Below are 25,188 nucleotides of genomic sequence, written 5' to 3'. Positions count from 1 at the left end.
TCAAACCCTTTTTCTCAAATTCCCTCTTCTAACTATCCTCAAATTTGGTCAAGGTTTTTCTTAACATTGAAAGAGCTGATGCTCACATTCAGTTGAAAAGGAGATACTGCATTTATCCCATTGATCAGTAAGCACACCAGGAAAAATACACACATACGCACATACACACAAAATAAAATCAGACCAGAGGATGATTGTTTTGATTAGCTCTGTCTCATCAGATGTTCAGCCTCTGATGATTCGTTGTTAGAGGGAGAAAGCCGACCAGCAGACCATCCCAAGCCTATGATGCAGCGGGAGTTCCAATTTCATCATGCCAGAGCACCAGAAAGTCAAAGCGTGGGCCCTCCTCTCTCCTGGGAATGATGCCAACGGAACAGGCAGCCACTGGGGGTCTCCGAATGCACATGGCGTTAAGGGTGGAGGTGAGCACACAGGCAGCAGAGAGATTCTGGTTCCTAACAAGAGACTTTTTCCTCCCACCAAAAGTTGGATTGGGAGCTCCATTCTGCTCTGCTCTTTTAAGTGTACATATCTCTTTTCTCTAAATTGCTTTGTTTGGAGGGACAGAACAGAGTCTGGATGTTATAAAAAGAAACTGTAGGAACACAAGACTTTAAAAATAAGAGAGTGGATTTGCTGCCAATGTTGCTGTGGCTACTTGAACGCTGCAAATTCGCCTGTAGAGGGAGGACAAGAGCCGAGTTTAAAAAGCTGGGTTTTATTCATCAGAAAGACAGAAACGTTATCCAGTATAAACTGGATGCTATATATGGGATGCAGAAGATGTTAGGGGAAAATGTATTTGTTAATGATTATAAATGTACAGAAAAATCTTTTTGGTGGAGACAGAACGCAAAGTTACTAACACAAAATCTCTTGCTAAACTAAGAGTTTTTAAAAAAGGAAACTTGGCCCATCTTGCAGAATATTAAGACTCCTCAGGAAGAAAAAATTTCCTATGAGGAGCTTGCAAATACAAAGTTTTATTATCATTTACATTTCTAAGATTTCTACTCACATGTATTTAGCTTACAAAGATTTAACACAATAGTAGCTGCTGCCTGAAGAGCTCAGGGTCAGATATTTACGAAGAGGCGAGCAGTAGGGGCTTCTTGTTATGTTTGTGTACTCTGCAAACCATCAACATTTCAGTTGTTGATTTAGGAGGCAGGGAATGGGTGAAGCCTTCCCATTTACTGTCCGCGATGAAGTTAGTAGAGTTTATCATGTGCCTGATCATCATGTGCCTGATCTTGTCTGATCTTGGAAGCTAAGCAAAGTTAGCCCTGGTTAGTACCTGGATGGGAGACCTCCTGGGAATCAGGCTTCCTGCATTGAGCAGGGTTTGGACTCGATGGTCTTGTAGGCCCCTTTCAACCCTATGATTCTATGGTTCTATGATCTAAAGAGGCTACATCCATGAAAGCCTAGAAGATACACTTCCCGGTGGCATAACTGTAAATGGTTTACTATGTTAATATCTTATTAAACATACTGATAAACGGAGCTTGTGTGAGGTAACAAGAATGTTTTACCCTGGCCTCTACTTTCTCCAGCAACACAGATCTCTGTTCTCCTTTATCTTAGCAAATCCTTACGTAAACTAACAGTATCACAAATTAAAGCTTTGGGGCAAATGTTAAAACATTCATGTTCTCCCACCCCTTTCAAAACATGTTCTTTGGTTACCTTCAGTCCCTTTACACAGACTGTTGGTTAAAGATTAATCTGTATCTAAGAAACTGCTCACCCATCTGGTTGTCTAGTCTTACTGTTTCTGCTAATTGTTCAAAGTGTTAATTGCATGAAGGGATTGTGAAGACAGAAATATATCAACATGGAGAAATGTAGGCAGGAAATTCCACTAAATATTTCATCTGGCCATGTTTAAGACAGGTCATATATGAAAAGCATTGTATGCAAGAAGAGCACTGCATTCAGCCCCCCCCCCCCCCCCAGCTTTGCAATGCATAAGGAGGCAGCAATCAGCAGCCCATCTTAAGTCTTGTTAGTGTTCAGAGCTGTCCTGGTCTTCGGTTCAAAGCTGGAACATTGGAAAGTTGAAGGGGATGTTAGTAAAACCCCCCAACAAACCAGAACCACTGTATTCTGAAATTTCCTGAGCGACACAAAAAGCCATTACTTGGAAGGACCTCTGAGAACACAGTACCTCCACAGAGCCACACTGCAAAAGTGACAAAACCTAATAATGTGACCACTGAGGTTCTTTGCATAGCAGCCTGCTATTAATAAGGAGGAAGAAACTGTCTCAGATTGACATCAGCGGCCCACTCAAAACTGCTAGCTATGGATAAGCCATGAGCATGCAGTGCTGAGACAGCGCCCCCTGTGCCTCGGCTGCCAACTCACAAAATCCTCCAGTAAGAGTGCCAGGCTCCCTCCCCTTAATGACTGCTCAGCACAGCTGCCTTTCACCGCCACACACACCTTCATTGCCCAAAACACCCAGAGGTAGAAGCGGACCCCTTTAGAGTGCGCAGTTGTAGGGTCTCCGCCTTAACTCCTGAGCTCCGCCTTAACTCCTATCATCCAGCTTTTATAAACTAGTCTGTCCTAATAAGGACGTGGGGCACTGATGCAACCCCAGCTGCCTCAGGCAGGTCGAGGTGTGGGCCTCCTCAGCACACAGGGTTTTTTCCCAGCCTCAAGCAATGGTTCAGCTTTTTCACCAAACCAAGCTTATACAAAAGGCAGCACATGCTCAGAAAGGAGTTTACAACTTCCACCCAGGCCAAAGGATGGCTGCACTGGACTGCCTTCAGCTGGCTCCAGACCTAAGAGGTTCTTGGCACAGGGCCCTCTGGTGGCCCCCTCCTATGCCAGTGCCCCCGCCCCAACCCCCAGCAAGCCTATCCAGTGGTGGTGCTACTTCAATCGGCATCAAGTGCCTGCTGTCTAAATCTCCCACAAAGTCCCAGATCAAAGCTACGCAAGGTGCACTGTGGGAAATTTAAATGGTGGCCACCTGGTGCTGAGCCCTGGAAACAAAAAATAAAGGGAGGGGCCAGGGTAGGATATGGACCCCTGGCAGCTGCTAATACTGGGCCTGACTTCCACTGCCATCCTACCAAGGGCTCACTGCCTCCTCAATGAGGCCTGATTTACTGTTCAAGAACCAGCTGGTTTATCTGCCGATCACTACTTTCAAAGGATGTGTGGTCACAAGATCAAACACTCCAATCTGTCAGTTTTGCACCAGCTTCTAGCAGAACTTTGCTACTTGCATGTATTTGACAACAAAATATAGCTACTACAGTTTTGCAAACTTCTTCATACAATAAGAAACAGTTAGGGTAGATATGACACACTGGCCATAGTGAATAGCTTATAATTGATCAGGAATCACAAAATAAGCAAAATCATAATGACAGAGGCAAAAATGTTTGACACTGCAGATACTGACGAAGGTTACTATTTAAATTCCTGTCACGAGAGGTCAATGTTATATGAAGCAATGAAGGCAACACTATAATTTACCTGCTCAAGGTAGGTACTCCATTAAACAACAAGAAATGGGGGTGGGGGGTGGAAAGAGTCGATTCTATCAGGGGCCCTGACGACCAGATTTCTTTACTAGAGATCTTTGCACCTAACTGGATAAATTCCATGCAAAAGCATAAAACATTTTCTCCACAGAAAGGAGACTTCAGAGAAGAAACATTAACCCACATAACATTGAGCAACAACAACATGCCACTGACTTTTGAAAAAGAATAGGTGGTGAAACTTTCATTTTCCACCTTTAAACAACTTTTAAAGTTTACCACTCTGCTTTTACAAGACTATTTCCCCCCATTATGGGCATCATTGTTTTAATGCATGGCAGCCATTTTAATGCATGGCCACACAGACAAAAGCAAGATTCACCTGTGTTTTTTTAAGGTCCTTTCTAGCCTATTTGGTCTAGTGATGCTCACTGACATGCCTAAGCTGGTCTAGTGCAAAGTATCCAGCAAGGATAATTCAAACAGATGAAGGAGATGTTAAGCAGATGGACCAGAATAGAGGCATTAACAAGAAATGACCCAACCCCCACCCTCAAAGAACAAAAACACAAAATAAAAGCCTTCTTCTAGTTCCAAGTAAACGATTTCCAGTGAGCAGGAAGTTCAAAAAAAAAGCTACTCCCTGCCAAAGTCTTTGGTCTGGCTCGCATGACTGCTGCAGCCCACTGTGCTTTATTTGGGTTTCGGGGCATGCCTGATGGGTTGCGTTGCATGCTGGAGGCCATTTTGAATATTCAAGCTGCTGCAGGTGGGGGCCGCAGCTTATCATATGTGTGAACCTGGTGAAGGTTGGTTGTTGCTGTGGTTGACAAACCACCCACAACCCATGGGCTGTTTCTGGGCTGGGGGTGGTTCGTTAACTGTGGTAACAACCCACTCTGTGCCAGGTTCAGACATCACAATCAGCTGCACTGACTGCCCGCTGCAGCTTGAATATTCACAATGGCCACTGGCACACACTGCAGCCCACTGTGGTTTAAATAAGCCACAGTGGGCTGTGGTGATTGTGCAAACCAGACCACTGTTTTGTGAAGCTTGCTGAGCTTTGCTCATTAAAATAAGTGTGGATGCAGCTGGCCTTTAATCTTTTCCTTTACCTTTAGGCATCATCAGCAATGTTGCTGACTTGAGAATCTAAAGTTATTGCTACTGCATAACAAAGACCAAAGGAACAAAAGCAGTTTAAGATGCAAATGTAAAACTCGATCAGCCACCTATAAACTAACTTATACAGCGAAGATGGCACAAAAAAGAAACTTGACCTATGACCCAAACATAAATGGGTACGTTAGCTTCTAACAACTTTTCCCTTTTCTACTGAGCAGCCTTTCATGAACCTTTTTGTGGTGGCAATTCCCAGGCTATCCATTGCCAGCAACAGATGCCATTCTGGGAATATAGGAGGCTCAGTGTTAGATAAGTCCTTATTCAGTCAAGCAATAAAAACAATAGCTTGCTGGAATTTAAGACACATGTGAACACATGGGCACACACCAAACACATGAGCACATGCTTTCAGCTCCTTTTCAGTTTACAGAAAACCCACCGTATCCCCCTGCCTGGATTGGTGTTTTTGGAGAAGCGCAAGCATACAGACTAAAATCCTCTGTCTGGAAACCAGCCCGGTTCAAGGAGGGCTCAGATGCACTGCGGTGAATTTTTGGCAACGACCGGGCCAGAAGCTCAATAGAGGCAAGGATCTGAAAACAAAGAGAAAACAAGAGAAAGCCTAATGTTGCAGAGTGGAAACAACGAAACCATCACAAACTGGAACAAATTAATTCTCAGCAAGATGCGATTCTGACACCATGCTGTCTGCAATGTTCTTTGAGAAACCTAGTAAATGAAGAAGAAGCTGCCATTTACGAATTAAAGGTACCCCTCAACAATTCTGGTGAAAGAGACAACGTGGCAGCTTGCTTTAGCTCTCCCTGTTTGTGAGGCAGCATCAAAATTAAAGGCTTTAGGAATGGCTTATTGCTTAAAGCACTATTGGAACACTACAAAGGGAAACTGCAATTCAAGCACTGGAATGATGATTTAAAAGTAAATTCAGAACAGCCATGAAGTTGTAATTGCTCATGGTGTTTTGTACCCCCCATCTTCTTACAAGGTTTTGGGAATGTTTCTTACCTGTGGGAAGAGGGGTCGTTCATCCCTCTTTTTCTTCAAGCATTCTGCCATTAGCCTCTTCATGGCTTTGGGACAATTACTCCGCACTTTGCTGAGATCTGGAGAGAGGTACCCTCGCCCCACCATAAAAATGATCTTTGTTTGGAGTGGGGAGGGAAGGAAGAGTAGAAAACAGAAAATTCAACAAAATTTCTACGTATTGCATATTAAATTCGGGGAGGGGAAGTATTCGGCTAAAAGAAAAGCTGGAAGTTGCAGGAAATACATCATCTGCACAGAATTTCAATTACGCTCATATTTCAAAGCTGACTGAGGTTTTTTTCTGCACTGGAAGGTAAAAATTTCACAGTAAGATGTGTGCAACGCACCTACCAATTGTAGTTTGTCATCCATTATATTGATATTTCCAATGTGGCATCAGCAATTGAATAAATTATGCAAGCTATAAGTTGACCTAAAGCAGCCTTCCCCAATCTGGCATCCTCCAGATATTATAGACTCCAATTTCCAACAGCCCCAGCCTGCATGGCCATTGTTCAGGGAAGATGGGAGTTGTAGTCTAAAGCAGCCAGAGGGCACCAGGTTGGGGAAGACTGACCAAAAGCCTCGATAACTCTAGAGAAGCAAAGAAGGCCACCAAATTTACCCCTGCTCTGCCCCCTGGCAAGTATATCAAGCAACAAATATTACACTATTAAGTACATATCTAAGTTAGTGCTACTGAACTTTAACAGGCATTTTAACCAAGTAGTCTGCCAGTCTCTTGGATGCTGTCACACAAAAGGAGCACATTATTCTGTAGCAATGGCCGGGATCCAAAGAGCCACTTTAGGTATGCCCATAGGGCTCAGCACACCCAGTGAGATTTCTGCATCTTTCTTAAAAAGTTGACTATGTGCCCACATCAAACTACTTTTGTAAGTCTTCCCAGTTTCAAAAGCTGTTTACCATCTGGCACAGGGTTGAGGCTGCTGTTCGAGAAAACTGCCCCCCACTCCACCCTACCCCTCGGGGGGCACTGAAGTAGGGATGCTTCCAGATGGTGGGTTCCTAGCAGTACCAATGAGAAGACATTGTGCAGGTATTTCATCTTTTCTTCCTTTTTCTTGTAAATAAAACAAATGGAAGAAGCAGTGGGAACACAGGAGGGATACAAATTGAAGAAGTTGTCATCTCAACCCCCATCTCAACTTTCCATGAATGAGGCAGGGCAATTGCACAATAAAAGCCTCCTCTGCATGCAGTGCACCCTAGTTGTGCTGCTCACTGAATCCCAACCACTATGTTGCTCATTTGCCAGTTGTTCAGAGAAAAGGGATCTCTAACTGTGAATGCCCAGATTTCAAAGATGACACAACTATCTCAAGTACTGAAACACTCAAGCATGAGGCAAGGATCAGAGAAAAGTTAATTAAGTGGTGGGCATTCCATCTTCTGGTTTCTTTTCCTAGACCATTTCCCTAAGCTAACATCATCTCAAAGTGGTATTTATTGACTGCATCTGTCTCCCACCCTTCCTCCAAGGAGTTCAGATCAACATACATGAGGGTTACCCCATTTTATCCTCACAGCCTTGCCAGATAGGCAAGGCTGAGAATGTAAGACTAAGCCCAAGGTCAGAGGGATTCAAATTTGGGTCCCTCTGGGCTACAGTCAACACTATCAACTAAGTAACACTAAGTCACAAGTGAGGGGTGGAAAGCAAGACAGCACAAATGCATGTTTAAAAGAAGGATCATCCAGTGGAGCGAGTATTACGGTCTCTTACATTATTCTATAAGTGAGAACAAACTTTTTAGTCCCCTGATATACAACCCAAAAGGTAGTAACTTTTTTAAAGGTTTCGACACAAAGCAGAATATGAAAATTATACCATATATATAAGAACATATTACAGATTTATATCACTCATTTATGCCACAGGTTGAAAACACAATAGCACAAACTAAACGTCATTAGAAAATCCAAGCCTCCCCAGTGCCATGCTTGCCTTACCTGGTCCCTGTTGTTGATGTTAGAATACGGTAGCTGCCCAGTCATCAGCTCATAAAGAACAATCCCAAATGCATACACGTCTGACTGAAAGCTATATGGGTTTTTATCCTGCATCCTAATTACCTCTGATGCCTGCGATGTAGAAGAGAAGACAATTGCTTTTATTCTGTTGCAATGACAGGATATTTTCTTATACCTTACATCACCAAACCTGAAGCCTGTTTCTGAAAAGGCAACATAAAAGATCCCAGTCTATAACAGCCGATCACCTATTTAGCCCACATTTCGAATACTCATCAATACATAGTACATAATCATTTCCCCACTTATTGAGATTGACAAACTGTTTTAAGTTGAGATATCGCTTTTGAGTTATTACACTAGTTGAGGGAGTTCTACCAGGCCAATATTTAGGATAAACACCAAGTCGATTGTAAGAGAGCTCATATGGGACGAGACACAAGGACTCTACACTGGGATAGCATGGAGATCTCCAGGAAGAGGAGAAAGGAGTACCACAGAAAAGCAAGAGAGACACTATTCTGTTAAGTTGAATGATAAGAGTTAGGGCTCAGCTAAACCAAAACTGTATCTCCATCCTAGAGAGGTGATGGAGATGTGTCTGCATAGGAGATGATGCTGCCCAGGTACAGTAAAAACAGTTTGGTGAATACCCCCTCTACTTACCATCCAGAGAATTGATCCAGACAACTGTTCAAACTGATGGGACCCGCTCCATCGTGATTTCACTGTTGCTAGACCAAAGTCACCTATTTTTACTGTGAGGTCTTCATGAAGAAATATATCTGAACAGGAGATGTAAAGAACAAGGAACAGAAAAAGTGGAACTCCCAATTTCCCATAAGAGTATGTATTGTGGCCACTCAACAGCTGTAAAAGCCCACATCATCAGTCCATATTATAACCCAATCTGACCTCAAGCTGACATCTGAACAGTGTTCCTATCTTCTGATAGTAAGCACAATGAATAAACTGAGGTAGAGTGGCTACAACTGGGATGTTTGTACGAAGTCTTCAAAATTAGAAAAAGCTAGGAGATGTTTCAGATGTTTATGAGAGGGAGCTGACATACTTCCAAGGTGACATACAATGAAGTACATGTGCATGACAGTTCTGCAATCAAGTCCTGATCTATTTTTGCTTAATTGTTGCCACTGCACTCCAAAGGACAATTCACCAAAGGAGATCCATGTGCATATCACTTGCTGGATTAGGAATCAAAAGCATAAACCAAAACCAGCATCAGAATGCAGAAGCTGTTTATTCATGTTTCATTGAGGTATGACTTTGGATTCATATCCCCAGTTATGTTCTGATGCAACTAAAGGCCTTTAGTTTTCTTTACAACTAAAGTTGAACCGGGGCAAATAAATGACTGTTAATCTTCTTGCACTGAGATCATCAACTGATTCCAGCTAACCGTACTTCTCCATCTCATGTTTTCAAAGGAGATACTTACTTTGAGCAACGAGGAAGAGCGATAAAGGTCAGGCTTTTTAGAAAAAGGATACTATTACTCTTGAGGTCTCTGTGGATGATAGACTTGGCATGCAAATAACTGGAAAGCAACAAAACATAAGACAAGTGAGTTGACTGTACATATTGCTTATGATATGATCAAGAGGTCATGTGAAACTGAATGGTCTTAAAGATGTTAAAGACATGGTGGGAGGCATTGTACAACCCTCTTAAGTTGTATAGGGTCCAGGCCATTTCGAGCTTGCTGCGTCAAAATGTCAGCATTTTCGTGCCCCAGCATTTTTAGACACTTGAGCTGAAATCCTATGCACATGTACGATGCACATATCTGCAGCTCCTTCTGCCCACTTCCCTCTGGAATGAAGAGCCTGGAATAAGAACTGTCACCAACTGCCAGGGCCCAAACAGACTGCCACAAACACCTCCACATTTCTCTAACATACTGTACCTTTTAATTGTGAAATGGAGGATTTTATGTGTAAGCTGCTTTTGGGTGTCAATCTTAGCTGAAAAGAAGGGTAAAAACACATACAACCAAACAACATAGCTAGGAAGTAAATTACCTAGAAAACTATGTAATTGACAGTTGAGTAGACATGCTTAGGATGGGGTTACTAGCCTGAACTGCAGTCACACCAGCTTTAATGAAGCTTCATATTTATTAGCTTAAATGGCATTTATGTATCCAGCATATTTTAATTTATTTAAAATTATTTTTAAACTGTCTTTAAGGGAAGAACCCTCCCAAGGTGGTGCATAAGTTACACAAACAATACAAGAGAAAAAATAAATACAAAACAATAAAATTAAATAAAAGCAGTGCTTATAAAATAAAACCAGCTGCCCAGAAATGTTAAAAACTGAAAAGAGGTGAGTCTTCAGAGTTTTCCTCAAGGTCTGCAAAGATAGGGCCTGACGAATCCCCTGGAAGCACATTCTAGTCGTGTGGGGCCATTACTGAAAAGGCCCTCACTCACCAACCGAACTGCCTTTGGTGATGGCTGATGACCTTGAGTATGGGCAGGCTGGTACAGGTGAAGGCAGTCCTTCGAGTAACTTGGGCCCAAACTGTTTCAGGCTTTAGAGAAGAGGTGGGCAACATGTGGCCCACAGGCTGCATGCTGGCCTTACCACCTCCCTGGTGCGGTTCCTTGCCACTCCTCGCAACTGACATCTGTGGAGGCGGCAAGCAATTGCCAGTTTGCTGGTAAACTAAGATATCATTGCTGGCAAACTGGCAGGGATTTTTTCTGACACCCCACAAGGGGGGGAGGGGGAAAATGGACCCCAGGCCCCCCAAAGTTGCCCACCCCTACTCTAGAGGATAAATCTGCATATCCTATCCTGTTTTCAGCATGATGCACTGCAGCTGAACCACAATTTCTTGCACAACCACTTCAAATGTTTCAGAAGAGAGAACATGAGAATTCTTTAAGTCAGAACACTGCAGACAACCACACAAATACTATTGTCATGACTGTGGACTGCTAATCACGTTGATGTTATAATTATAAAAATCTGTAGCAGGGCTTGACTCAGGGAACAGTACAGATTATGCAGGCCATATGCAGGCTGGAGGATGTCTGATGGGGATGCATCTCTATGACTTGTGTCAGGAGGTGGCACTAGAAGAATTGTGAATTTCCCTCTATGTCTTTCTGTCCCCATTTGTCTGTGTTATATTTATCAGGAATGGGAACTAAAACACTAAAACCTATCACTACTTTTACTTTCAGAAAAAAAATGGTTTGGGTCTAAACTCTCCTAGCATTGTTACAAGAGGTTTACAAAGCATAAATAAGGCTATATAAAAATGCTTTTGATTTTGTAAAGAGTGCCGTTGCTATTATAGTCACCCAAATACAGCTACTGATCAGTCATTTAAGCTAGTCATGTTTTTATTACAAGATGTTGGATGGCTTGGTGCCAGTCCTTGTAAAACATCATGATCTACTATTGGCTGGAGAAAGAAGATAAGAATAGGTTTTATTCTAGTTGTCTTCAATAAAAAGTAAAAGTGATGTGGATCTTTGAACAAAATAATGTGCAAAGTTTGAAAAAACCCTAGTAAGGAAAACAAATGCTTGCTCTGGGAAAGAAGCAAGCCTATTAAGAAAGGTTCTTAGAGGAGTTATTGATCACACCTAGCACATTTTAGTGGAAGGTTCCAAGAGGTTTGCATGGACTTCTCCATTAAGGATGAAAATTAAAAACACTGAAGATACGGAATTTTTCCACTTTGCCTGAAGGCTCCTGCAACCCAGGGCTGCAGAGGGCAGGAACTGCCTGGTCCTTTGGGATCTCGGGGTAAATGACAGGAGCTGGAAAAAGTGTAGACACCTTTGCTGCCTCAAGAGCTAAAACTGAACTGTTAAAGAGGTGCTTGAGGCTTCTGAGTTACTGTTTGGCCACCCCTGTTAAATGAAGATGCTGTTGTCCTTGTTTCTTGACTGAAAACAGGCTTACACTATTTAATGGATAATTTCCCAAGTTGCTGATTGTTTTGCTAGAAGCAAATGTTTTAAAAAAGTTTTTATCTATCAATTTTCTTAAACTGAACAACAAATTGTCAACAGCCTACAAATCAAAATTGCTATTTCCTTTTTCAAAAGTTCAAAGTTGAACAGACATCTTCTCCACTGACTGAGGCTTCCTATGAAGCTGCTGAGTTAATCCCATATGTGGTGGAAAACTCAATGTGTGGACAACCATCATGGTTTCCCCACTCCATTCTAATCAGCAAGCGATACTATACTTACTCCATTCCTTGCGCTGTCTGCCGTGCAATATCAATCAGCTTGATCATTTCAAATTTGGTCTCAATGATGTGTAGATGGTGGTAAAGGCTGGAGCCCTCGCACCACTGTGTAACTATAGCCAGCTGTGGCTTTGTTGAATAGCCCATGAAAAGTAATATATTCACATGTCGTGTTTTCCTGTAGAAACAAACAGATGCTTAAAATCACTGGAAGAATTTGATGATCACATGCAGTCTTAGAGGTGAAGAGTTCTACTATGCCTTATTTACATAAGATGAGCCTTGCTGGATCAGACCAAAAGTTTATGTAATGCAGCATCCTGTTTCTCATTATGGTCAACCAGATCCCTCCAGGAAGCCCACAAGAAGGCAACAGCCCTCTCCAGCTGTTGCTCTCAAGGTACGGTATTCACCAGCAGGCTGTCTCTGAACATGGAGGTTCTATAAAGCCATCATGGATATTAGCCATGGAGAGATGCATCTTATTGAATTGGTCTAATCCCCTTTTAAAGTAATCTTAAATTAATGGCCATCCTTTGGCAGATAATTCAATAAATTAATTATGTGTTATGTGAAGCAAGTAGTTCCTTCTGCCTGCCCTGAATCTCTTGCCAGTTTCACTGAATGACCCAAGTTCTGGTATTCTGAAAGAGGGGGTAAAACTTATCACTATCCATTGTGCCAGACACTGGTATAATCCCTGCTTAGGCAGCTCACAATTTGTATTAGAGAAGACAAGCGGAACATGCAATGCTGCAGTATATCCTCGCCTCCAGGACATGCCACCCCATCTCCCCGCTCCCATGGTTTGCCTTTTTTCTTTTCCAACTAACACTCAACATTCCGTGCCTACTGAGCATGCTCATTACTCATTGGGCTGGGTTTTTTCTTGGGATTTTAAAAAAAATCATATATTTCTGGAAACCTGATACTTCCCCTGTTGTTTCTCTGTGGCTCCATTTTGACTACATAGCTGTTGGCACTCACCACTTGCGTTATCAGAGAAAGCAATGGAGCTGAAGGGCAAGGTAAATGAATAGCGAGGGCAGGGCAGGGGAGAATCAGGGAAGGCAAAGGCACAGGCAAGGTAAAGGTAGTGCAGAAAAGGCTCTGCTTTTACTCTGTCAAAAGACACTGCTTGACAAAATGGAGTTATCTAATGCTCTGTCATTGTGTGAGATTAAAAAAAAACCCAGACAGGAACTTCAGCAGAGAGCAAACTATATCAGGAAAACATGAACTGCTTTTCAGTAGAATGACTGGGAGAAGCACAGTGTTCTGGACAAACAGCTCAAGATCACTAGCTTCTCTAGGTCAATTTGCGCCAGTTATTATCATCAAAATATAATTCACACAATCTTACCTGAGCACTCCTACTTCATTTTTAAAGGCCTGTAACTGCTGAGGGGTGGGGGCTGTAACATTCAACATTTTCACTGCAACATCACCTTGAAAAGCAATTTTTAAACATCAGCAGTATACACGCTGCTTAAGAAGGAATGGAAACTCAAAGCTCAACTACTGACATGTACTCCACCCATAAAATGGTTATGCCATTCTGTTCATATACAGAGTAACATCATGTGCCCCATAAAGTCTCATTATGCAAAATGCACTAGCCAAGGTCCAGAGAATCTGGGAATGCCCAGTGGGATGCTGACTTCTTTTTTTTTACTAGCATTCGTGTGCCATATCACAAACTGTTTTTTGACGTCTCCTTCATTTCAAAAGTGATTTCCTGTGCAGCTTAATTTATTTAAAGTATTTTTATCCCACTTCTCAACCAAAAAGGCTCCCAGAGCAATTTACATAGAATCAGTAAAACAAGACAGTTCCTGGCCGCAGGCTTACAGTCTAAAAAAGACATGACACACAAAAAAGGGAGGGGGAGGAAAGAATTGATTAATCTTTCAGCAGGGCTGGTGGGATGGCCCTGTTTCCCCTTGCTTGCATAGAAAATTGCTACACACAAGACCGAAGTCCCAGTATTTATTTATTTATTTATTTATTACATTTATATCCCACCTTTTTTCCTCCTTAAGGAACCCAAGGCAGCGTACATAATCATCCTCCTCCTCTCCATTTTATACTCACAACAACAACCCTGTGAGGTAGGTTGGGCTGAGAGTCTGTGACTGGCCCAAAGTTACCCAGTGAGCTTCATGGCTGAGTGGGGAGTAGAACCCGGGTCTCTCGACTCCTAGTCCAACGCTCTAGCCACCACACTACACCAGACCCAGTAGGCACACAGAACTTTTTGCAGTGTCTTTGGTTCCTGACCGGTGCATTTTACTGTGAAAGGTGCTCTATCACTGTGATATGCACACACTTTTACAATAGCTTTTACATTACTAAAGGCCTCAAAGTCACTAGCAACAGAGATATCTTCTAAATTTTCAATATCACACACTTTGTCTATACTTCCATTTAAAAATGAAAAAAAGTTTTTAACTCTTAAATAGCCCTTCTCATACTTAGGGTGAAAAGCAGTGTGGTGCAGTAGTTACATACCATGCCACTTTCCCTTAAAGACTGTCCCAAATGATCCAGAGCCTATTCTTTGTCCAACTGTGATCTGGCCATCTGGTATCTCCCAGTCATCACTTGAGTCTCGTCGACCAAGAGTTTTCTGCATGAAAAGCAACCACAGTAATATATCCATAAGTGCCATCTTTTCTTAACAAGGTGTGTGTGTGTGTGTGTGTGTACTGGCATTTTTGCTAGCCATGATTAGTTCCAACCCACAGTTTGCAACCATGGTGAGAGAAGAAAGAAGTACTGAAGCCTGTGCAATGTTCCTGATCTTCTAACCATGATTAGGAGATCAGGCAGCATTACATCCACACTGGCACTCTAATATGGTAAAGAGTGGACACCAATTCAATAAACTAATTTTGACCTCACCATTCTGGTCCGATCTTCTGAAGATGACGAGGACTTCCTCTCTCGCTGAGGCCCTGGGGATTTCTGTAATGCTTTCACATTGGTGAGGGACCCAGGTAAGGAGGCAGGTGGTGTGGCAGACAAACCCGTGGTTGAGCCTATATTTGAGATTAAAAGTCAGAAAATACTTCTGGGTTTTTAAAGCCTTAAATATGCCCAGGTGGATTTACTTCACACAATAGTAAGTGCAGAAATTGTGCTTAAGATGCAATATTTCCAAACATAAAAGGCATTTAAATGTAAGTGTCAAGACTTACAAAACAAGTGCATTTAACACACACATTTCAGGGTGCAGTCTTAGCTTACTTAATTCAACTGTGAAACATCTACTGATTTCTGTGGGATTAGAATTGTGATTTAAATTTACAAGAGGAAAAAGGAAAGAGCAAGCTTGATCAACAGCAATCACTGCACCCTACAAAATTTATTAGTTGCTGAATTGCTAAAAAGAAATTGGGCACAGTATAAAAAGGAGTTAAGTGGGCTCAAGCCCCACTGAAATCAATGAACCTGAAGCACACTTAAGATATGTATGGATTGTACCCACTGTCTCTTTAAGCAGGAAAAATGCTAATCAAAACAAATGCACGGCATTCGAGTTTGCCTATTAAAAAAAAAAGAAGGAAAATTCAGACTATTTTATATAATTTAGCTGGCTTTCCAGGCTTGCTGCCACTAACCCTTTAGCAATCTGACAACAGCTCGGCATGCAACCAACTTGGACTCAAATGGAAAGAAGATTAAAACTGAGGCCAGGACCCAAAGAACTGTAAAGCTAGGTCGGTGAGCCTTCCCCAAAACAGTAGCTTCTCAATGCTGCATGGCAAACAGCTCTTGAAGCTGAAGGGAAATATCATGAATGTATCATTCATGTAAACAGATGAACACAAACAGCCCGGAATCTACCTAGCTCTACAATGCTACTTAAAGCTGCTGATTTTTTTTTTTTTTAAACCTATCCTATAACTAACTGGGCAAAGAATTGTATTGATAATATTAAAAGGACATGGAACTAAACCGACTACACACACTGCTGTATTTTGGGCTGAGGCCTCTAGGTATTTCAGAGATTCTGTGCACTGCCATGGAGACAAGATCACGGTGCTTTTTGCTCCTTTGAAGGACTTCTGTCAAAGTAGTAGTATCCAAGCAGAAGATGCCTTCTGCTGCATTACCTCATTTACCTTACCCAGCCAGAAAAGTCAGAGTTAAATAGGAGTACTATTTACATAACACTAACATAAGACTATAGGAGTAAACATTTAATTGGGTACTAGAATAACAGAAGCCTAGACAGTGTGTGTGTGTGTGTGTGTGATCAACTATAGTACAATTTGAGCTTACAACCGTTTATTTGTTTTCCCAAATAGACCCACTTATAGCACAATCCTGTGCAAGTTTACTTGGAAATAAATCTGACTGTGTTCAGTGAGGCTTACTAAGCATGTTTGGGATTATCAACTTAGAAGGCTAAAGGCTTTTCATCTCTCCCATAGCCTGTGGAAGGATAGGGGACCCTTAGAGCTTTGTCCCTAGCCCCTCTACTTTTCTTGCTTTACCCAAGCCTTGTGTCCATTTATTTCTTCAAAGTGTTTCTAAGTCACTTTTTAGGGCCATGCACTCACAAAGCAACGTACAAAGAGGAATTGTACAAGATCAGATAGGTGCACAGTTACTAAGAACTGTTGTGAATCATACAAGTCACTCACAGTTTCAAGGAAAGGCTGCAGGGAAGAGAGCCTTTTCAAGGTCTTCTTAAAAACCTGTACTGAAGGGGCTAAGCTGGAAGGGAGTTCTGTAACTCCAGAGCCATCAATGAGAAGGTTCTGTCTCTTATGCTAGCCAACCTAATTCCATCTCTCCCACTGTCTGACAGTTCCTTACAGATGTCCTCCATCTGGCTCTGACTGAGCAGCTCTTCATTTCTGTAATGATGCCCTTGCCTTCCCTCCTTTGTGCCACATACAAGTCTGTCCTCCCAAGCTCCATGCAACAAAGAAGCTTCTTCCTTTTCAGTATTTTGAGAACACATTGCTTTCATTCAACATCTATTGGGGCTTCCAACATTATAGGAAGAGCTCTATGTGAAAAAGAAATGAATGTGTATAACCACCATTGGAAAGATGTAGCTTATACAAACTAGGCTGAAAACTTGTCTAATGAGGGCTAGCTTTTCCTCTTAAAATTTTAATTATTTCTTCCTCCTTTCCAAATCACCCAGGCGATATTTAGTAGGGTAAACATAGTTTCCCTAAGCTGCCATCTTGGCTCTTCCAGGGGGAAATGATGAACTAAATTACAGAAGATTATACCAGGCCATCAACACAATGCTAATGCTACAAAAATAGGATGACTATGGCACTGGAGGGGGCTGCTCTTATCAATTTGTTAGAAGTTATGTTTTATAAATTGTCACAGTTTAAACCTGAATCTTTTCACTCTGAAAACTTGCCCTCACTATAACAAAGAATGAAACTATATTTAAATATTTTTTTATTCTCGTTTAGTTGATGAAGTTACTTTGTTCTAAAGGTGATTTATTTTCAGAATTATTTAACTGATGAGGTGAAATGCCCTTTGCTGGGGAATAAAAGCCTTCAGAGCAGCCAAAATGGAAGCACTGAAATTCACAAGGCTATCCATTTTTGTACAAGTTGTACTGTGGTGCATCACCATATCAGCATTTCATACTCCAGTTCAATACCTGGGCCACAATCTAGTTGAGAAAAAAATGTGTCTAAGTATGTCCAATTCTGTGCTGGATTGCAGCCCTGTTTTTGCCTAGGATTCTTTTTTTGTAGTAAACCAGCCACAAATCTAAATGAAAATTTCTTATGTTTAGTAAAAAAGAAACTGTTCATGACTTCAGTTGATGTCTGCAGTGTACTGCATCACGTTCCATTAGTATCCAGATTAGTCACAGCCTCAATGTACCATTGAGATAAACCATAGACCAGAGAATTAATTAAGTTGTCAGCAGAAGTGTTAGTATTTTGCAACAGTATTCTGAAAGACAGTGTTAAATAAAGAGATCTATCTCAGGCATTAGATTAAACCTGACAGTGAAGGAAATTATGATTATCTATCTACTTCTTAATCCTGCAAAGCCTTAAAACCATGCACAACAGAATAGTTCTGTAGGAATCCAGGGTAGGGCTGTCAACTTTTGTACAGACTTTCACTCCTGAGACTAACAGCAGGTTGATCTGCTGGCCCCGCAACAGGATATCATGCTTATCTCCATGCCAGGAAAAGTTTCACCTGCTGTTTTTGGCAGATCAGCCTACTGTTAAATGTACAGGAGCCGGCCAGACTATCCCCCCACCCCCACCCCATCGGTTGGCAGCCATAATCAGGGAAATCCCTTGGAACACCTAATGTTCTGCACAGATGTTAAGTATATGCAGGACTTGTCCTATCCTTAGTTACACAGTAAGTGGAGACCCTTGCAACAGGCAACACTTTTCTTATGGCAGCATGGAAACCTCATCTCTACAATGTATTGCTCTAGTAGCCTTATGTCAGATGCCCAATACAGAGTAATTTGTGAGTTTAATAAGGGTGAGTGAAAATGGGAGAAAAAGCACATTCAAAGCATTCCAGCCAGGCCAAGCCAAAAAGAAAAAAAAGGGAAAAAAATACAGTGTTTTGATAAACTCACACACTTACATACACACGCTGTGAGGGTGAGGCACAAACAGCATCTGTGGTTTTATTTAGTTTGATTTGGGTGAAAACGAGAAAGAAGAGCCCAACTACCTCTGAACACTGGGCCAGGCTCAAAATCAAACACTATCTCACTGGGGACAGAATGGAGGAGGGGACTGGGAGTCCGGGATTGGTATTTCCGAAGGCAGCGCATCAGCTGGTTCATAGGGGCTGTTAGAGAGAAAGAGACGGGCAGGCAGAGACAGGAAGACAGACACACAGAAGAAATGAAAGTCATGGGACATAACTAAGGTGCTTTGACTCCTAGGCATAGATCGTTTATGACTTTGCAGGGGAGAACCCCCATTTCCACTTTAAAAGAAAATGAACAGCATGCTTTCAAAAGATTGGGAATTGCCACATATTATCAGATGCCCAGCAGAGAGCTGATTGATCAGAGTTTTAAACATAATAGTACATAACAGTACACAACATTTAACTGTTGGACAGAATGGGCAAAACTGTTCAAAAGCCACAGCTATCCGAACATACACGATAGTCAAAATGGGCAATGTATTCATTGGCAGGGTTCATGGTTTTAGGTCACACCTTTGATCTCAAATTTGCAAAGTAGTAGCCAGCTTTGTTAGATGTAACCGAGTGAAGTGAGAGGAAACAAACTCCTAACTGAAACATGGTTTGTCTTAAATACTGAAGTGAAGTCACAGGTTGCAAATGGGTTAAAAAGGAAACACAAAACAAAGGAAGCCATGGAAAGCAAAAAAGGCCAGCTGATTAAGGACACATGCTTTCCCGCATTACATGGCAAAGCTCAAATGATGAAGAGCCATGTCAAAGCTTTAATTAAGCCTGCCAGCCAGTGAGCATTTGGAGCTCTACTCTAAACACGTGTTGCAGCAGTAGTAGCATCCACCAAAGGCATCTATGTCTCTTGGTAGAAAAAATATACGTATTTACAGTACTGGCTTTTGCTACTGAAGCTTCTCTCTGCTAAGAGCTAGACCCAGGCACAAGAAGTCAATTCAAATTTGCTTTACATTTTCACTGCATGGGAGCATCCTACTACACATCACATGTTACAACTATCACCTGATTAAAGACATCTTAGTCAATTAACTGATTAACCATTCAATTATATCTGTACAAATTTGCATGAGAGAACAAAACCAACCACCCTTTTTAGACAAAATCATACTTCACTTTTAAGAGATGCACACATACATGGCAAAAGGCACAGACCCAGTTCACATGATCAACACAGTGGCCTGCATTGCATGCCGGGCAGGATCTGAATATCCAACACCCGGCCGCAGCTTGTCATGTCATGCGAACTTGGGCCGTGGGGGTTGTGCGAGGGTTAAACAACCCTCGCATAAATCATGGTCTGTTGTTGGGTTATGTTAGGGTTGTTTAACCTTCGCACAACCCCCACCACTCGGGTTCGCATGACATGATAAGCCATGGCTGGGCATTCAATATTCAAAATCGCTGCCTGCAAGCACCAGCACACACTGTAGTCCAAGCCACGGTGGGCTGATAGTACGAACTGGCCCGCAGTCTTAGAAGAGTCTTTCCCCACTCCTTCTCTCACACGAGTGCAGGAGGAAAAGCCTCTTCTGAGATGGCACTTGTCACCTGCAATGTTTGTAAGTTCTTGCATCAAAAATGTACTTTTTAAAAAATTAAAGTTTGCTGCCCTATTCAGTGGGGAGCATCTTTTAAAAGCTGATCAAAATGTTTTAACTGATTAATCTGACTGATGAGTTGACTCCCCTATTACTATCAAGAAAGTTATGGATGCGCCAAGGATCTGTGAGTGGCAGGGCAGTACCCATTTCTTTCTTAGCATTAATGCATACGAACCCTATATCTCATGTTTATGAAGACCAGAGGGATTTTCCTAAGACACTGCCATGGTTTAAAAACAGCGAAGAATGACCTTCAGTAGTCCGCTCACAAACTGTGCTGGCTGACAGGCCCCTAAAAGGGATCCTTCTTGTGAATCAAGATAGGAGAATAATAAGTTTGGGTTTTTTAGGGCAAAAGGAAGGCCAAGGAGGATAAATTAAAGGTCTGACCTCCTAGAATCATATTTGATTATCTATGAAAAAACCACTGGCTACCACTTTGCATGTTATTCTCCCCTCCCCTTCACCCACGATGAAATGTGAACCACTGAAACTTTTATCAGACAAATGCTAAATGTCATGGACAAGCAAGTGCAGCTAAATTTCATTGCTCTGTTCACATTTCTCTCTGTGTCTGTATTTTGCAAAAGGAGGTAGCATAAAGGTGAGGAGGCAAAGCAATGCATTTTGTATGCAAGAGAACAAAGTCACTTACCTCCCTCTCCTCGCAACCCTTGATCTCTAATCAAGTCCTACAAACCAAAAACAAAACTGTATGCACCTTATTCATACATTACTTACATTGCTTGTCACTATGAGGACAGGGGATATAGCACAAATATGATTTTGTTTAGCTTAGAAATGCATACTGACAGCAGCTGCACAGATAGAGCATACTTTACTACCAACCCAAAAAATGGCCACTTGCCTGCCAATACCTGTGCACCCACAATAAGGTTGCTTGAGCTTTGTTGGGTCTGGCAAGCTAATTGTCAAGAAGCAGCTTGGAGAATGATGCCAGGATCATGATCTGCTCTAATAGATACTCTTAAAGCATTGTTCTAAAGAGCAAGGAGGAAAAATAAAGACTACTGACTGGAGGTGCAGGGAAACAATGATCATCAATTAGCAGTGTTAAATAGGCAAGGTGTTAGCTTATGGACCAACTTCCATTAATGGACAGGTAGCAAGCTTCTGAGTAACACAGAACTATTAGGCAAAATAGAAATGACACACTTAGTTAACTCTGTTTTGGGGGATGCTGTAGGAGTAACATCTGATAATGCCAATCTACTGCTGGTCCCTGTATTCACACTTAAAACGAAGACAGTAATTTTTAGCTTCTGGGGACTACACACAATGGTTCTCACTAGCTACTTTGGACTTTGCATTAGAGAAACTGCAATAATGAGGTAGAAAATGCTGAAGTCAAAAACATGTTCATGTTATGGGCTTGCATACAGCAGGTCTAATGTATCAAAATACATTCTCCTGTTTCATTAAGTACACTTGCAGTCACCAAGCATACAATCAGTGAATGAAATAGCCGGAATCACCACATTATCATTACTTTCACTCAACCATGGCAGCCAAGCTGGGAGAGGACTAGTCTTTCTTCATGTATCTCTCCCCTTTCCGAAGGGTCTAAAGGTAAAGGTGTCCCCAACCAGTTGTGTCCGACTCTAGGGTGTGGTGCTCATCTCCATTTCTAAGCCGAAGAGCCAGCGCTGTCCAAGGACGCTTCCGTGGTCATGTGGCCAGCATGACTGAACACCGAGGTGCACGGAACGCTGTTACCTTTCCCGCCGAAGCGGTACCTATTTATCTACTTGCAATTTCTTGCTTTCGAACTGTCTAAGTAGGTAGCAAGCCTTACTTAGTCATGGTGACCATCTGCCAGCCTATCACAGGGCTGGCTATAACTTAAAACAGAATATGTGAACTTGCACTTAAGCACCAATTTCTGATTTTATACACAGGTGCTGAATACTCTGGTAGCATGATCTATTAAGATCAGGGATAGATAAATTTGCAGGGATGGATACAGCCAAATTTGCTGTACAGCAGCCCCAAAGAGCTGATTTTTCCTTAAGTTAAGGAAAATGTTGCTTGTTTGCCACCAATATTCAGCGGCACTGTGGCAAAAAAGGGAAAAATCGGCACTTCTTTGTTGCTGCACCACTGCTGAATTTCAGTGGCAAATTTGGCAGGCTGTGCAGGGGTGTAGACCCTGGTGGGTTCTAGGATGGAAATGAGCCCCTGGATGTTGCCCGCCCCTGATTAAAATCAACACTGCATATGTGAGTTTGCCCATAGGCAACGCATGGCCCAGAAACAGCATCCGGTCGGTGTAACACATATCCTTCTCTTCCTCCAACGAGCTCAGAATGGTTATATACAGTTTCCAAGATGGTCTCAGGCCATGGTAGCTTATAGGACCACATCTGTTAGGTTCAGCATCAGAGCAGACTCCTATGCCTTCAGGCCATTCCCTGGACGAGATACGTCTCGCTCCAGCCTCTCACACCAGCTACCCCGCCACCTTTGAAGGAATGGGAATCAGGAAAGCCAAGTAGGCTCTTGCTGCCCATTTGTTGCCTACCCCTGCCTTGACTGGCAAAGGAAAAGAAAGCAGACATTTCAGTTACAAAGACAAAGGTTGGACTGGAACTTACATCAATGTTGACAGGCTCTATTGTATTGATGTGCACATTGGGGGCAGATGAGGAACGATCTCGTTGACCAAACTGATTCCGATGGTCTTCGTCTGCTGGTCGGAAAGGCTGGGGTATTGGAATGGATTTTGAAGGAGAAGGACTAGGGAGAATTGGTGGGCTGAGGAAGTCAAGGCATAAAAAAAGGGGATTAAGGTTTATCTGCAGGAGACTCTAGTTAGTCTACAGAAGATACAACAAGGACCATCACCACTCACATGAATTGCCTGTCCACTGAGATCAGCTGGAGAGGTCCTTGTGTGCATCCTGCTACCTTCTGAGCAGGACTGGCATCAGCCCCCAGCATCCTCAAGCAGCTGCCAAGGTCCCCCAGGTGCTGACACCGGTGTTAGATTGAGCCACCCGTCCACCAGTTCTCCCCACTCTGTTTGGTGGGAGGTTACAAGGCACTGACATGCTCCACAATCCCCCAGAGTGACCCTACACCAAAGCATTGTGGGAAATTTAAAATGGTAAGTGAAATGCTTTCACCGCTGATAAACCCACTGAGCTCCCGCCAACTGACAGATGATGAGCAGCAAATGGAATTCTCCCCAAGAGTCCTCAAAACTGGAGGAAAAAGGAAAGCTGCCTTCCGCCAAGTCAGTTCATTGGTCCGTCTAGCTTAGTACTGTCTGCACTGACTGGCAGTGGCTCCCCAGTGTTTCAGACGGGAATCATTCCTCCCTGGAGATGACAGGGATTGAACCTGAGACCTTTGGAATGCAAGGCATGTGCTCTACCACTGAGGTATGGCCCTTTGCCAAACAGGAACTAACCCTCTGCTGCAGTATGATTGATGGGAACATGTGAAGGGCCTTTTCTGTTGCAGCAACAAGAATGTGGAACTCCCTGCCTTTGGAAGTTTGGCTGGCTCCCTCTTTACTGGTTCTTCACCATCAGCTGAACACCCGGGTGTTTCAACAGGCCTTCAGCCTGTTTGCTGTTTGAATTTCTTAGCTCACAATGCTTTTAAGTGTTTTAGTAGCTGCTTCTGTTTTGTTGTTGGTTTTCATGCTTCAGTATTTTTATTGATTTACTGAGTATTGACATGAACCACTTTGAACGCTTCCTTGGAACTGGAAAGGCAGGATAGACGTTTCCCCACACATAAAAAATAAAAAATACCCTGTTGTTGAAAATGATCTTAAGAGTTTTCATATAATGACTTAATGAAGCACAAGACAGCATTTGGCATCAATGTCCTGCATCCCAAATATGGCACTAATTGAGGTACACAGAATGGTAAGATTACTGTGCAGTAAAGACACAGTGCAGTGAGCAGTGATTTGAAACAACAACTGTAGCTGGAATTACTGCTCTCTTAATGCCAATATTATGTTTTTTACTGCAAAGCTCTCTCCCACACCAAGTGCTGTATAAATAATCATGATGGTACACAAGCAACAAAAGGATGACAGATCATCTTGTGCTTCAAAATGCAAATATTGAAAACAGTTTAATTAAAAAGACAAAAAAGCACAAGAGTTGTGAAGCTATGTTGATTACAGTACTGTTTACTGTACCAAATTAGAAGAGTCAGTAAAGATTTAGGCCACAATACAAGGTTGCATTTTCATGCACAGGGGACAGAACTACATGTGGAACTGAACACTTGCTTGCCATTTCTGCAGCAGCAATACCTCTGCCACTGAAGAGTCAAGCCATTTTTAAAATGGAATAGCTCCTTGTTTCATTGGTACTTGAAATTGCTGCATTATAGACAGCAAGCAAATGAATCTCCAGCTGCACATGGTTCTTGCCCCACATGTGTACATTTCTTTGTATTAGGGTTGGGGCTCAACCTTGAGATAGATATCTCTCTGTAAGGCAAGCCTGTAAATAGCCACTTGCCTACTCATCTAATGATAAAGGCCTGGTCTACAAGTGTGGCAGAATGAGGTTCCAGAATGGACTGTCCCCGGTTCAGATTGCGGGGGGGGGGGGGGGGGTGTCACACGTTTGAATACTCCACACATTTTAAAAAACCCTCCTGCAAGTTTAAGAAAACAAAAACTATAGCATATGGGGGAAAGATTCTAGCCCAGCACACTCCCTTCATTCCTACTTTCCACCTGTAGAGAGGAGTTTTTTTTTGTTTAAAATAAGGAGCATTAAAAAATGTGATCCCAAGAAGCAACCTGAAATAGTCCAGTCCATTCTACTACCTCATCCGGCACATGCATAGTCTGGGCCTAAAACTCGCCTCCAAACAAGAAGGTACGGTAGTTTTTGTCAAGTGGATAAAAGGGGATTCCCCCCACTCATCAAGATTAAGACATGCCATAAGCCTGAGGACAAGGACTGTCTTGTTATTG

General features: G+C 42.4%; 1 protein-coding gene across 2 annotated transcripts in view; it reads right to left on the bottom strand.

The window, feature by feature from the left end:
• Window positions 1–561: 561 nt before the first annotated feature.
• The window catches only part of BRAF (B-Raf proto-oncogene, serine/threonine kinase), a 69,498-nt gene continuing 44,871 nt past the window's right edge, over window positions 562–25,188 (bottom strand). The window contains exons 8-20 of one of the 2 annotated variants that reach the window (XM_084809494.1): window positions 22,832–22,991; window positions 20,872–20,908; window positions 18,619–18,738; window positions 14,821–14,957; window positions 14,428–14,545; window positions 13,280–13,364; window positions 11,918–12,094; window positions 9,191–9,237; window positions 8,346–8,464; window positions 7,659–7,790; window positions 5,664–5,798; window positions 5,077–5,230; window positions 562–680 (exon numbers count right to left, since the gene is read on the bottom strand). In XM_084809494.1, coding sequence (XP_084665620.1) covers window positions 658–680; window positions 5,077–5,230; window positions 5,664–5,798; window positions 7,659–7,790; window positions 8,346–8,464; window positions 9,191–9,237; window positions 11,918–12,094; window positions 13,280–13,364; window positions 14,428–14,545; window positions 14,821–14,957; window positions 18,619–18,738; window positions 20,872–20,908; window positions 22,832–22,991 — 1,444 coding nt within the window. In that variant the 3' untranslated portion in view covers window positions 562–657. The remainder of the gene's footprint in view (window positions 681–5,076; window positions 5,231–5,663; window positions 5,799–7,658; window positions 7,791–8,345; window positions 8,465–9,190; window positions 9,238–11,917; window positions 12,095–13,279; window positions 13,365–14,427; window positions 14,546–14,820; window positions 14,958–18,618; window positions 18,739–20,871; window positions 20,909–22,831; window positions 22,992–25,188) is intronic. The other variant, XM_084809493.1, reaches the window with a different exon arrangement.

This window comes from Heloderma suspectum, chromosome 7 (genome assembly GCF_057233095.1).
Source record: "Heloderma suspectum isolate Gila_16-S chromosome 7, 16-S_ref, whole genome shotgun sequence".
Classification (NCBI taxonomy): domain Eukaryota; kingdom Metazoa; phylum Chordata; class Lepidosauria; order Squamata; family Helodermatidae; genus Heloderma; species Heloderma suspectum.
This window is presented reverse-complemented; position numbering and strand designations above follow the sequence as displayed.